At 39.2% G+C, this 15,719-nt stretch overlaps 1 gene segment (V, D, J or C); it reads right to left on the reverse strand.

Annotated features, from left to right (window-relative positions):
- Window positions 1-12,130: 12,130 nt before the first annotated feature.
- LOC136172527 (T cell receptor alpha variable 22-like) lies at window positions 12,131-12,784 on the reverse strand. The segment is given in 2 exon segments: window positions 12,131-12,516; window positions 12,733-12,784. Coding segments are annotated over 2 exon segments (438 nt in total).
- Between the last annotated feature and the right edge of the window lie 2,935 nt (window positions 12,785-15,719).

The following is a 15,719-nucleotide window of genomic DNA, read 5'->3' on the forward strand; positions in this document are numbered from 1 at the left end:
CTAAATTCCGTATATATGTGTTAGTATGCTGTAATGTTCTTTATCTTCCTGGCTTACTTCACTCTGTATAATGGGCTCCAGTTTCATCCATCTCATTAGAACTGATTCAAATGAATTCTTTTTAACGGCTGAGTAATATTCCATGGTGTATATGTACCACAGCTTCCTTATCCATTCATCTGCTGATGGGCATCTAGGTTGCTTCCATGTCCTGGCTATTATAAACAGTGCTGCGATGAACATTGGGGTGCACGTGTCTCTTTCAGATCTGGATTCCTCAGTGTGTATGCCCAGAAGTGGTATTGCTGGGTCATATGGCAGTTCTATTTCCAGTTTTTTAAGAAATCTCCACACTGTTTTCTATAGTGGCTATACTAGTTTGCATTCCCACCAACAGTGTAAGAGGGTTCCGTTTTCTCCACACCCTCTGCAGCACTTATTGCTTGTAGACTTTTGGATAGCAGCCATCCTGACTGGCGTGTAATGGTACCTCGTTGTGGTTTTGATTTGCATTTCTCTGATAATGAGTGATGTTGAGCATCTTTTCATGTGTTTGTTAGCCATCTGTATGTCTTCTTTGGAGAAATGTCTGTTTAGATCTTTGGCCCATTTTTTGATTGGGTCATTTATTTTTCTCGAATTGAGCTGCAGGAGTCGCTTGTATATTTTTGAGATTAATCCTTTGTCTGTTTCCTCATTTGCTATTATTTTCTCCCAATCTGAGGGCTGTCTTTTCACCTTACTTATAGTTTCCTTTGTTGTGCAAAAACATTTAATTTTCATTAGGTCCCATTTGTTTATTTGTGCTTTTATTTCCAATATTCTGGGAGGTGGGTCATAGAAGATCTTGCTGTGATTTATGTCGGAGAGTGTCTTGCCTATGTTCTCCTCTAGGAGTTTTATAGTTTCTGGTCTTACATTTAGATCTTTAATCCATTTTGAGTTTATTTTTGTGTATGGTGTTAGAAAATGTTCTAGTTTCATCCTTTTATAAGTGGTTGACCAGTTTTTGCCAGCACCACTTGTTAAAGAGGTTGTCTCTTTTCCATTGTATATCCTTGCCTCCTTTGTCAAAGATAAGCTGTCCATAGGTTCGTGGATTTATCTCTGGGCTTTCTACTCTGTTCCATTGATCTATATTTCTGTCTTTGTGCCAGTACCATACTGTCTTGATGACTGTGGCTTTGTAGTAGCGTCTGAAGCCAGGCAGGTTGATTCCTCCAGTTCCATTCTTTTTTCTCAAGATTGCTTTGTCTATTCGAGGTTTTTTGTATTTCCATACAAATTGTGAAATTATTTGTTCTAGTTCTGTGAAAAATACCATTGGTAGCTTGATAGGGGTTGCATTGAATCGATAGATTGCTTTGGGCAGAATAGCCATTTTGACAATATTGATTCTTCCAATCCATGAACAAGGTATGTTTCTCCATCTGTTTGTGTCCTCTTTGATTTCTTTCATCAGTGTTTTATAGTTTTCTGTGTATAGGTCTTTTTTTCTTTAGGTAGATATACTCCTAAGTATTTTATTCTTTTTGTTGCAATGGTGAATGGTATTGTTTCCTTAATTTCTCTCTCTGTTTTTTCATTGTTAGTATATAGGAATGCAAGGGATTTCTGTGTGTTAATTTTATATCCTGCAACTTTACTATATTCATTGATTAGCTCTAGTAATTTTCTGGAAGAGTCTTTAGGGTTTTCCATGTAGAGGATCATGTCATCTGCAAACAGCGAGAGTTTCACTTCTTCTTTTCCTATCTGGATTCCTTTTACGTCTTTTTCTGCTCTGATTGCTGTGGCCAAAACTTCCAACACTATGTTGAATAGTAGTGGTGAGAGTGGGCATCCTTGTCTTATTCTTGATTTCAGAGGAAATGCTTTCAATTTTTCACCATTGAGGGTGATGCTTGTTGTGGGTTTGTCATATATAGCTTTTATTATGTTGAGGTATGTTCCTTCTATTCCTGCTTTCTGGAGAGTTTTAATCATAAATGAGTGTTGAATTTTGTCAAAGGCTTTCTCTGAATCTATTGAGATAATCATATGGTTTTTATCTTCCAATTTGTTAATGTGGTGTATTACACTGATTGATTTATGGATATTAAAGAATCCTTGCATTCCTGGGATAAAACCCACTTGGTCATGGTGTATGACTTTTTTAATATGTTGTTGGATTCTGTTTGCTAGAATATTGTTAAGGATTTTTGCATCTATGTTCATCAGTGATATTGGCCTGTAGTTTTCTTTTTTTGTAGCATCTTTGTCTGGTTTTGGAATTAGGGTGATGGTGGCCTCATAGAATGAGTTTGGAAGTTTACCTTCATCTGCAATTTTCTGAAAGAGTTTGAGTAAGATAGGTGTTAGCACTTCTCTAAATTTTTGGTAGAATTCAGCTGTGAAGCCATCTGGTCCTGGGCTTTTGTTTGCTGGAAGATTTTTGATTACAGTTTCGATTTCCTTGCTTGTGATAGGTCTGTTAAGATCGTCTATTTCTTCCTGGTTCAGTTTTGCAAAGTTATACTTTTCTAAGAATTTGTCCATTTCATCCAAGTTGTCCATTTTATTGGCATAGAGCTGCTGGTAGTAGTCTCTTATGATCCTTTGTATTTCAGTGTTGTCTGTTGTGATCTCACCCTTTTCATTTCTTATTTTGTTAATTTGGTTCTTCTCTCTTTGTTTCTTAATGAGTCTTGCTAATGGTTTGTCAATTTTGTTTATTTTTTCAAAAAACCAGCTTTTAGCTTTGTTGATTTTTGCTATGGTCTCTTTAGTTTTTTTGCATTTATTTCTGCCCTAATTTTTAAGATTTCTTTCCTTCTGCTAACCCTGGGGTTCTTCATTTCTTCCTTCTCTAGTTGCTTTAGGTGTAGAGTTAGGTTATTTATTTGGCTTTTTTCTTGTTTCTTGATATAAGCCTGTAATGCTATGAACCTTCCCCTTAGCACTGCTTTTACAGTGTCCCATAGGTTTTGGGTTGTTGTGTTTTCATTTTCATTCATTTCTATGCATATTTTGATTTCTTTTTTGATTTCTTCTATGATTTGTTGGTTATTCGGAAGCGTGTTATTTAGCCTCCATATGTTGGAATTTTTAACAATATTTTTCCTGTAATTTAGATCTAATCTTACTGCACTGTGGTCAGAAAACATGACTGGAATGATTTCAATTTTTTTGACTTTTCCAAGACCAGATTTATGGCCCAGGATGTGATCTATTCTGGAGAAGGTTCCGTGTGCACTTGAGAAAAAGGTGAAGTTGATTGTTTTGGGGTGAAATGTCCTATAGATATCAATTAGGTCTAGCTGGTTCATTGTGTCATTTAAGGTTTGTGTTTCCTTGTTGATTTTCTGTTTAGTTGATCTATCCATAGTTGTGAGTGGGGTATTAAAGTCTCCCACTATTATTGTGTTGCTATTAATTTCCTCTTTCATACTCGTTAGCGTTTGCCATACATATTGCGGTGCTCCTATGTTGGGTGCATATATATTTATAACTGTTATATCTTCTTCTTGAATCAATTCTTTGATCATTATGTAGTGTCCTTCTTTGTCTCTTTTCACATCCTTTATTTGAAAGTCTATTTTATCTGATATGAGTATTGCGACTCCTGCTTTCTTTTGGTCTCTGTTTGCGTGAAATATTTTTTTCCAGCCCTTCACTTTTAGTCTGGATGTGTCTCTTGTTTTGAGGTGGGGCTCTTGTAGACAGCATATATAAGGGTCTTGTTTTTGTATCCATTCAGCCAATCTTTGTCTTTTGGTTGGGGCATTCAACTCATTTACATTTAAGGTAATTATTGATAGGTGTGGTCCCGTTGCCATTTACTTTGTTGTTTTGGGTTCACGTTTATACAACCTTTCTGTGCTTCCTGTCTAGAGAAGATCCTTTAGCATTTGCTGAAGAGCTGGTTTGGTGGTGCTGAATTCTCTCAGCTTTTGCTTGTCTGTAAAGCTTTTGAATTCTCCTTCATATCTGAATGAGATCCTTGCTGGGTACAGTAATCTAGGTGGTAGGTTATTCTCTTTCATTACTTTCAGTATGCCCTGCCATTCCCTTCTGGCCTGGAGGGTTTCTATTGATAGATCAGCTGTTATCCTTATAGGAATCCCTTTGTGTGTTATTTGTTGTTTCTCCCTTCCTGCTTTTAATATTTGTTCTTTGTGTTTGATCTTTGTTAATTTGATTAATATGTGTCTTGGTGTGTTTCGCCTTGGGTTTATCCTGTTTGGGACTCTCTGGGTTTCTTGGACTTGGGTGGCTATTTCCTTCCCCATTTTAGGGAAGTTTTCAGCTATTATCTCCTTGAGTATTTTCTCATGGCCTTTCTTTTTGTCTTCTTCTTCTGGGACTCCTATGATTCGAATGTTGGGGCGTTTCACATTGTCCCAGAGGTCCCTGAGGTTGTCCTCATTTCTTTTGATCCTTTTTTCTTTTTTCCTCTCTGCTTCATTTATTTCCACAATTTTATCTTCTACCTCACTTATCCTATCTTCTGTCTCCGTTATTCTACTTTTGGTTCCCTCCAGAGTGTTTTTGATCTCATTCATTGCATTATTCATTTTTAATTGACTCTTTTTTATTTCTTCTAGGTCTTTATTAAACATTTCTTGCATATTTTCAATCTTTGTCTCCAGGCTATTTATCTGTAACTCCATTTTGCTTTCAAGATTTTGGATCATTTTTATTATCATTATTCTAAACTCTTTTTCAGGTAGATTCCCTATCTCCTCCTCTGTTGTTTGACTTGGTGGGTTTTTTTCATGTTCCTTTACCTGTTGGGTATTTCTCTGCCTTTTCAGCTTGTTTAGATTGCTGTGTCTGGAGTGGGCTTTCTGTATTCTGGAGGTCTGTGGTTCCTTTTTATTGTGGAGGTTTTACCCAGTGGGTGGGGTTAGACGATTGGCTTGTCAAGGTTTCCTGGTTAGCGAAGATTGCGTCAGTGTTCTGGTGCATGGATAGCAATCACATCCATAAAGACTACTGGAAAAACTGTAGTTTTGACTAGATGGACCTTTGTTAGGCAGCATCACTACAAACAAAGCTAGTGGAGATGATGGAATTCCAGCTGAGCCATTTCAAATCCCAAAAGATGATGCTGTGAAAGTGCTACACTCAATATGCCAGCAAATTTGAATAACTCAGCAGTGGCCACAGGACTAGAAAAGGTCACTTTTCATTCCCATCCCAAAGAAAGGCAATGGCAAAGAATTTTTAAACTACCACACGATTGCACTCTTCTCACTCACTAGCAAAGTACTGCTCAAAATTCTCCAAGCCAGGATTCAACAGTATATGAACTCTGAACTTCCAGATGTTCAAGCTGGATTCAGAAAAGCCAGATAAAGCAGAGATCAAATTGCCAACATCCGTTGGATCATATAAAAAGCAAGAAAATTCTAGAAAAACATCTATTTCCGCTTTACTGACTATGCCACATTGTGGATCACAACAAACTGTGGAAAATTATTCAAGAAATGGGATACCAGACCACCTTGCCTGTCTCCTGAGAAATCTGTATGCAAGTCAAGAAGCAACAATTAGAAGTGGACATGGAACAACAGACTGGTTCCAAGTTCAGAAAGGAGTATGTCAAAGCTGCATATTGTCACCCTGCTTATTTAACTTATATGCAGAGTACATCGTGCAAAATGCCAGACTGGATGAAGCACAAGCTGGAACCAAGATTGCTGGGAGAAATATTAATAACCTCAGATATGCAGATGATAGCACCCTTATGGCAGAAAGTGAAGAGGAACTAAAGAGCCTCTTGAAGAAAGTGTAAGAGGAAAATGAAAAAGTTGGCTTAAAATTCAACATTCAAAAAACTAAGATCATGGCATCCAGTCCCATCATTCCATGGCAAAGAGATGGGGAAACAGTGGAAACAGTGACAGACTTTATTTTCTTGGGCTCCAAAATCAGTGTAAATGGTGACTGCAGCTATGAAGTTAAAAGATGCTTGCTTCTTGGAAGCAAAGCTATGACCAACCTAGATAACATATTAAAAAGCAGACACATTGCTTTGCTGACAAAGGTCCATATAGTCAAAGCTATGGTTTTCCCAGTAGTCATGTATGGATGTGAGAATTGGGCTATCAAGAAATCTGAGTGCCAAAGAATTGATGTTTTTGACCTGTGGTGTTGGAGAAGACTCTTGAGGGTCCGTTGAACTGCAAGGAGATCCAACCAGTCCATCCTAAAAGAAATCAGTCCTGAATATTCATTGGAAGGGCTCATCCCGAAGCTGAAGCTCCAATACTTTGGCCACTTGATATGAAGAACTGACTCATTGGAAAAGACCCTGTTGCTGGGAAAGATTGAAGGCAGGAGGAGAAGGAGACTACAGAGGATGAGATGGTTGGATGACATCACCATCCTGATAGACATGAGTTTGAGCAACCTCCGGGAGCTGGTGATGGAGAGAGAAGCCTGGTATGCTACAGTCCTTGGGGTTGCAAAGACTGAACTGACTGATTTCATGGTTATCTCCATAGTTTTCTTTGTATTTCACCATTTGGACATTTTATTATTTGCTTCTATAAGTTTATGTTGGGTTAAATTTGCTTTTCTATCATCTTTTCCTGAAAACCTTGAGAGTAGTCTATCAACATTTTTTCTTCATTAATATAAGTATTTTAAAAGGTAAATTTCCTTCTATGTGTTATTTTAGCTGCATCTCATGAATGTTTATATAGTGTGCTCTCCCAACATTTATTTTCAAAATATCTTCTAGCATCCATTGTAATTTTTTTTTAACTTCAGTTCAGTTCAGTTCAGTCACTCAGTTGTGTCTGATTCTTTGCGACCCCATGAATCGCAGCACACCAGGCCTCCCTGTCCATCACCAACTCCCGGAGTTTACTCAAACCCATGTCCTTCGGGTCAGTGATGCAATCCAACCATCTCATCCTCTGTCTTCCCCTTCTCCTCCTGCCCCCAATCCCTCCCAGCATCAGGGTCTTTTCCAATGAGTCAACTCTTCGCATGAGGTGGCCAAATATTGGAGTTTCAGCTTCAGCATCAGTCCTTCCAAAGAACACCCAGGACTGATCTCCTTTAGGATGGACTGGTTGGATCTCCTTGCACTCCAAGGGACTCTCTCAAGAGTCTTCTCCAACACCACACTTCAAAAGCATCAATTTTTCAGCGCTCCGCTTTCTTCACAGTCCAACTCTCACATCCATACATGACCACTGGAAAAACCATAGCCTTGACTAGACAGACCTTTGTTGGCAAAGTAATGTCTCTGCTTTTTAATATGCTATCTAGGTTGGTCATAACTTTCCTTCCAAGGAGGAAGTGTCTTTTAATTTCATGGCTGCAATCACCATCTGCAGTGATTTTGGAGCCCAAAAAATTAAAGTCTGACACTGTTTCCACTGTCTTCCCATATATTTCCCATGAAGTGATGGGACCAGATGCCATGATCTTAGGCTTATTTAAAGTTAGAAGATTTAAATATGTATCAAATATTTGGGAGTTTCTAGAGATATCTCTTTGCACTTGATCCATATCATTTCCATTTTGGTCAAAAAATAAATTCTGTATAATGTCAGTTTTCTTCAATATATTAAGACTTTTTATGCACAAACAAATTGTATGTGTCTGTGTGTGAGGGTGTGACTGGAGCCTCGGCTGTAGGTTTGGGTACAGGCTGCAGGTACCTGGGGAGCACTGTGCACTTGATGCACAGAAGTAGGTGGCTGAGTCTCCAGGCAAGGCAGTTGTGATGTGCAATGAGAGCTGTCTGGGACTCTTATTTAGGAAAACTTCCCTGTGAATCTTCCCTCTTCCATTTCATTCACAACCGAATGTATGGCTATCAAGAATGCAAGGCCTTTATAAGGGTATTGCCAGTACCATAGGAAGTAGTAAAAAAAAAAAAAAAAAAAAAAAAAAATCCTCATAACTACAGTTCAGAATGGAAATCTCTCCTTTCTGGACTGTCAAAGATTAAGGGCTCTCTTTCACCTGCTCTTGGTCACTTTTTTCCTCCTGTTGGCCACTCACCCCCACTTAAAGAGATAAAAAGCCATCAGTTCCACAGACATATGTTTATTTCTTAAAGTTTCTATCTGCATGAACTTGTTTGTAACCCAGTTTTCCCAGTCCCCCTAATTAATGAGATATCCTAGATTTTCTCCTCCACAACTCACAGCCTCGTTGAAGCCACAGAACCGTAAGTGATGCTCCCAGTATCTTGTCCATTGTTTCTGGCACCAGTGCTCAGTGGCAACTTCAGTTCCTCTTCTGCTCTTCTCAGCCAGCTAGAGCTCTGACGTTAAGTTCACACCTGCTTTTATTCTTTCAGTAGGCCCCACCCTCTCACAAGGGCTTTCTCTTAAACCCCTAGCTCAAAAGTAGTATTTCTCATTCTGTGCTAAATTAGAATCACTGAAAATTAAATTCATTGGGAATCTGAAATGACCCCCTACAAGGATAAAAGTGCAGGTGAGAATTTCTCTCACACTATCCCCTTCTTCCTTTTCCTTACCCCTCCTAGAAGGTTAAAAATCATGTATCAGGACAGTTTGATGTTTTAATAGAACTAGTGTTATTTTACAATGGGGAAGAGAGAGACTCCCATGAAGTCAGAAGATTAGTATGTAGGGAGCATTTCTTTTTTATTACAAATACTAATTAAAGTCTATTGAGGATACACAGGGGGCATAATATATCATTACAAGCAAAGTTTATGGAGCAGAGCATAAAGATACATAGTCCTTTTGCCCTGATGGAATTTACATTTTAACACCATCGTTCGGGGTTTCCACACTTTACATGATCCTAAGAATTAATAAAATATAATTAGATCAATTTCAATTTATACTTCTTATAAAATATAAATCAGGCAAATAAAATGTTTCCAGAATAAGCATGGAGAAAATAAATTGAGAGGCACTGGAATAATTTGTTCTGGAGAATCTTTTGTCTTCAAATTGATAAGATTAGCTAGGAAAATTCTGCAGAATTCAGAAGATATGGGACCATGATCATTCAGTAATGAGACATTTTTGATAGTTCTCATACTGAGTTACACCTTATTCTCACAGGTAAAATACAAAAATGTTAAGAAACAATTTGGCTTTAGAGGTCAACACATCAAGGTAGAGAAACAGAAATTAAGGAGCTCGTTTTTTTTTAAGAGTTTGTTTTCTCTGTATTTGATGTCATCTCAGACACTATCAAAGAAAAACATCATCACAGTTCAACAGGAGACAATAATAACCATTCCCACTCCTCAATCTATTTCCATCTACTTCAGCTCTCTAAGGGGATTTTTTATTGTTTGTTGAATTTTTGGTGTGTTTTATTTTTTATTTATTCATTCATCCATGCACGTCTTCAATATATATTTACTAGTGCCTAAAATGGTCATCCTTGGGTCTCATTCAAGAAAGAAACAGAAGTAGCAATCTTCAGTCAATCCGCTCCCAATACAAGTACATTCAGATAAAAGCTACTAAAAAGAAATGTGTTTCTATATGATGAACCCAAGAAAATGATAATGGGCTCACTTCTGGACTCAGTCAGAGTAGTTCTGATGGAGGAGTTGCTTGAACTGAAACTTACAATATATTTCTTAGTAAAGAATGGGGTAAGGGAATTCTGGCACTGATTAACTTAGTATGATTGAAGTCTGGGGTATATCTGGGTGAAAACATTATAAATTTATATTAGAGAAACTAATATGGCCTTAATGCCAAAGGATAAAACATGCTGTTCAAAGAAATATTAATTTTCAAAGCCATATTTTTCAAACTGTTAGACTAAAATATACAGAGATACTATTTAGGTAGATGGATAGATACCTACTTACATATAAGATTCAGAGATGTAAATTGAAGCAAAGTTGGAGGTAAAAGTTTAACAGATATTTAAAGGATCCTTTCTGGCTAGTTGAAGAATCTGTATATGTGGGACAAAAGTTAATTGTCCCTGAAGCAGTGTTGCCCCTCTGCGGCCATGTAAAGATATTACTCAATGATTTGATATAGCTTCTTGAAATGGGGAAAAGACTAAAATTAGAACATTTTCTCACAACGTATACAAATATAAACTCAAAATGGATTAAACACCAAAATGTAAGACCTGAAACTTTTAAAACTTGAGAAAGAAAATATAGGCAGTATGCTCATTGACATTTCTCTTTGCAATACTTTTTTCCTGTCTCAAAGGCAAGGGCAACAAAAGGAAAAATAAATAAAAGGGACCTAATCAAGCTAACATAAATCAACATTCAGAAAACTAAGATCATGGCATCTGGTCCCATCACTCCTGGGAAATAGATGGGGAGACAGTGGAAGCAGTGTCAGACTTTAATTTTTTGGGCTCCAAAATCACTGCAGATGGTGATTGCAGCCATGAAATTAAAAGACGCTTCCTCCTTGGAAGGAAAGTTATAACCAACCTAAATAGCTTATTAAAAAGCAGAGGTATAAAAAAAAAAAGCAGAGGTATTACTTTGCCAACAAAGGTCTGTCTAGTCAAGGCTATGGTTTTTCCAGTGGTCATGTATGGATGTGAGAGTTGGACTGTGAAGAAAGCGGAGCGCTGAAAAATTGATGCTTTTGAAGTGTGGTGTTGGAGAAGATTCTTGAGAGTCCCTTGGAGTGCAAGGAGATCCAACCAGTCTATTCTAAAGGAGACCAGTCCTGGGTGTTCTTTGGAAGGACTCATGCTTAGGCTGAAACTCCAATATTTGGCTACCTCATGCGAAGAGTTGACTCATTGGAAAAGACCCTGATGCTGGGAGGGATTGGGGGCAGGAGAAGAAGGGGAAGACAGAGGATGAGATGGTTGGATGGCATCACCAACTCGATTCACATGAGTTTGGGTGAACTCCGGGAGTTGGTGATGGACAGGGAGGTGCCGGGACCAGCCAGCAAAATGAACAAGTCCCGACCGCAACCACACGGAAGCCTGAGAAAAAAAAGATGATAGTAAAGGATGGGGTCGAGAGGGCTGAATGTTCTTTAGGCAAGTCAGCAATTTTATTGAGTAGAACAGCTACCTTTATACTAGTACAAGCAGAAAACATAATTCATAAAAAATGCCATCTGGTGTTTGTCACATCAATACAATTCTTTGTTTTAAATGATTGCAGAAGCTTACATCTTGTTTTTGGCATTCCCAAAATAAACTACTAAGTGAAGGTCACTACTACGTTTTTCTCAAGGAAAAACAAAGGAGGCCCAGCAAATATTTTACTACTTTATCATGGGGTGGCGGGACAGGGAATGGCCTCTTTGAAGGCCTTTTCCCAGGGCCTATTTGCGCCTTGAGCAGGCCGGCTCCCCGCAGGGAGGCCTGATGTGCTGCAATTCATGGGGTTACAAAGAGTCGGACACAACTGAGTGACTGAATTGAACTGAATCAAATTAAAATCTAAAGCACAGCAACGAAACCATCAACAAAAATAAAAGGCAAACTACTGATGGGGAGTAGATATTTGCAATAAGGGATCAATATCCAAAATACACAAAGACATTATGTACCTCAATAACAAAAACACAGTCTGATTAAAAACTGGGCATAGAACCTGAATGGCCATTTTTGGAGTGATTCAAGAAGGGGTTCTTGAGCCATGGATCCAAGTGGTCTCCAGAAGCTACAAAAGGAAAGGAAACAGATTCTTCCTCAGAGAATCTGGAAGGAATCAGCCCCGCCAAGACCTTGGCTATAGACAGCGAAACTGATTTTAGATTTCTTGAATCCAGAACTATAAGAAATATTTTGTAAGTGGTCAAATTCATATTAAACATTGAGCAAATCTTTTCTGTTCACTTTGCTGCACTCATAGGATGGGATACCAGTGCTTGCAGTTGCCTGTTGGGTTACATCGCAGTGAGACAGATCTGAACATTCTTGAGACACCCGACCAAGCTGGATAATATCTTTACTGGAGAGATTTCTCTCTTCTTTTACTCGCTTTCAATGTTTACTGTTTTGGAGTTGGGCATACTGTGGGAAGCATTTATTTTAACTCTGTCCTCTTATCAACTACTTTTTTAGTTGCAAGTTAGAGGGTCTAGTGCAGAAGGAGATAGACTGAGAAGGGGAAAGACCAACACAAATCTGTCGGGCTAAAAAGCGTTTGTGGTTATACGTATACCAATGTCCGTAAGGAATACTAAGCACTGCAAATGCCCTGTGGGGCCCACGGTGTGACTGAGGCTGGAGGAGGGGCTGAGCCCGGGCGGGTTCGTGTAGAGGCTGCAGGTGCCTGGGGAGCACCGTGCTGCGCAGCGCAGAAGTAAGTCCCCGAGTCTGTGGTCCGCGGAGAGGAAATGTGCAATGAGCTGCGGCGTTCTGCAGGGACTGTGGTGGCCTTTAATCTTCCTTCCTGCTTTGTCCCTGAAGGAATGTAAAACAGGTGGATGAGGCGGCCCCCAGGGTTCTGAAGATACCAATTCACACTCATTGGGGAAGTGGAAAAATTACACCGAAGCGTGTAGCTGGCTCCCTGCTGGAGACTCAGGGCTGGGGGACTCTGCTCCACATCGGCCCCTCGCACACCTGATGAGGAAAGAGAAATAGTCACAGGCAAAAGTCACCGTAACTCCTACAAAACCCTAAAAGTGCCTCCACCATTCTCCCACCCGCCCCTCCGCTGATCCCATAGATGATGAGAAAGATAGAAAGTCTGCAGGACTTGTCAGTTCCTCTCTCTCCCTTAACAATACAGCAGCTGCTCAATCCTTCAGATGCCCCCATGGGGCAGCCCCAACTCACAGCAAACCTGGGCAAACAAAAGCCCCAGCACAGTGCCTGCTAGCCTCTTCATGATGCCTCCTCTTCTTACTGAGACGTTTTCACTGTAAGATACTTCACTAAACCCTGAGGGAGAGAGTGTCATAAGCTGCTGTGGAAATGTTCCTGCTTCTGCAGCCAATCAGCTCACCCAACAAGTCCTGCTCAGGCCCTCGCTTTATGACAGGAAGCCCCAACCTCCCACCTCAACCATTTCAGAATGGACTAAAGAGGAGTGAGGGGAGTGAGAAATAGAAAGTCATTATTTTAGGACTTTAGGGTCATTTTCTAACAACATTGCAATGAAGGCAGACTCTGATTTGAATTTGTGGAGAATTTTAAGGAAGAGAAAATAAACGTTAATTATCTAGCTGGCATGGATGCAGGAGATTCTTGCAAAATGAAATTTTATTTCCCAGAAGTTCTCAGGAGCCTTTTTTTTTTTTTTTTTTCTCTTCCCTTTGGCATTTCTTATGCACTCACCTGTGATTCTGAAGGGTGCTCATGAATCAACATAGTATTCATAACAGTCTTCGATGGAACATTTTGCAATATTAGACAGGTTTACTTTTAACATATATATATATTTATTTTAGACTGAACCTACATAAACAGTGACATTATTTTTTGTCACTTGATGAGCATTGAAAGTAGAATTGTAAATAGCTTTATTTTTATTAAAACTAATAGCTTTATGTTTATATTTGTTAAAACTCATTCATGTCGAAGTACAGCAAAAACCACCACAATATGGCAGAATAACTATCCTCCAATTAAGATAATAAATTAATTTAAAAACATGTAATTTAAAAATAAATTTTAAATAAAATTTCATGTTTAAGTAAATTTTATTATTATCTTTTTAATTAGAGGATAATTGTTTTACATTGTTGGGTCAGTTTCTGCTGTAAAACAAAGTGAATCAGTCAGCATTTTATAAATGTATCTATGTATGTGTGTATATGTATATATATGTATATGTATGTGTATATACATATACATATACATATATACATATATACATATATATACATACACACATGTGTGTATCTCCCCTCCCTCTTGAGACTCCCTCCAATGCTCTAGTTCCTCACAGAGCACCAGTATGGGCTCCCTGTTATATTGCAACTTCCCATTAGTTATCTATTTTACACAAAATACAGTTTAACTGTTAACTATTGTTATTTTTTATTCTGTCTTTTGCCTCTACTAGGTTATTTTAAGAGAAAAATAAGGGTTTTTAAAACTTATGAAAGACAAGTCTTTGCTTTTTCTCCAACTCTATGAATAATAATGGTTCTGTGTATATGGATTTTGAGGTAAAAAGCATGGAAAATGAGGACCCATATATTTTCACTGAGATAAAATTGAAGTGATCTGCAGGCACGAGGATCAGATGAACAGTTCGAGATTACGGCAAATGTTTACTAAAGGAACTGTGGGAAATGGTGTAGAAAAATAAAGTTGATTAGAATCAATAACTATTATTGGGCACCCAGTGGGTATTAGAGAAGTTGAATTAGAAAAGAGGAGAGGGGCAATCTGAGCGGGTCACTTGGAACTTTGCATGAAAATGTGTTTAACCTAGAATGCCTGTTACAGACAACCTCTAAATAAAACAAACCTTTTTTCCTTCCTACTGTATTGTCTGGACATACAAGAAGAGATAGGGAAGTTCCCTAGAGGGAGGAATAGTTGCATCTCCACTTCAGGGGGCCCCTGAGAGCCAGTGATGTGGCTGTCAGGCGGGTCACTGACTGGGCTCCAGTACTTTCTGCAACAGCAATGCTGAATCAGTGAGACCAGGACAGACCTACCTATAAGGAGACAATGTCTCTATTCAGATTTCAACCAGAACTCTGTTCTGTAGAGGCAGGAGCATGGAATATAATGTTACTGATTCCCTATGAAGAACATTCCCAACAGGAGAAGGGTGGTAGAGAACATGGCTATAGAGGAAGGAAGCTGAGAGTCATATTGCGGAAGATCTCCCCTGCGAAGGAAGGAATGTGCCAGAGTGCACTGAGTCCTATTACAGGGAAATCTGAGATTCAAAAGATCCCCATGCAAGCAAGTTCTAGTGACTATCAGTAAGAGATGCTTCCTTGATAATCACTGCTCCTGGTGTTGAACCTGTTCAAATGTGCAACTCAGTGAACTGTGAGGTACAGAATCTCATAGATGTGAAAGGGAGCTTTTATTAGTGGTGACATTTCCAGTTAATGCAACCTCATGCCCTGGAGGTCAAAAATTGGAGCAAAGTTCCTATTGGGTCTTTTGTGCCCCCATTTCCTCCCTGTTCCTCCCTAGGCTTAAATTTCTTCCCACTCTAAGCTGATAAGAGTGTTCTCTGGGGTTTGCATATTAAATTGTTGTTGTTGTTGTTCAGTCACTAAGTTGTGTCTGACTCTTTGTGATGTCATGGACAACAGCATGCCAGGCTTCCCTGTCCTTTGTTATCTCCCAATATGCTCAAACTTATGTTCCCTGGTAGTTCAGCTGGTAAAGAATCCACCCACAATGCAGAAGACCCACACGGATTCCTGGGTTGGGAAGATCTGCTAGAGAAGGGATAGGCCACCCACTCCAGTATCCTTGGGCTTCCCTGGTGGCTCAGCTGGTAAAGAATCCTCCTGCAGTTCGGGAGACCTGGGTTCGATCCCTGGGTTGGGAAGATCCCCTGGAGAAGGGAAAGACTACTCACTTCAGTGTTCTGGCCTGGAGAATTCCATGGACTGTATAGTCTGTGGGGTTGCAAAGACTAGGACATGTGCAACTTTCACTCATGTGTTCATTGAGTCAGTGATGCCATCCAACTATCTCATCCTTTGTCGTGATCTTCTCCTCCTGCCCTCGATTTTTCTCAGCATCAGGGTCTTTTCCAATGGGATCCTCCAGTGTACATGGAGCTATCACCCTCCTTAGTGTTCAGAGTGACTCTCACTCGTCCTCGCTTCTTTTCATCCCCA

The sequence above is a fragment of the Muntiacus reevesi genome, chromosome 7, assembly GCF_963930625.1.
Source record: "Muntiacus reevesi chromosome 7, mMunRee1.1, whole genome shotgun sequence".
NCBI lineage: Eukaryota > Metazoa > Chordata > Mammalia > Artiodactyla > Cervidae > Muntiacus > Muntiacus reevesi.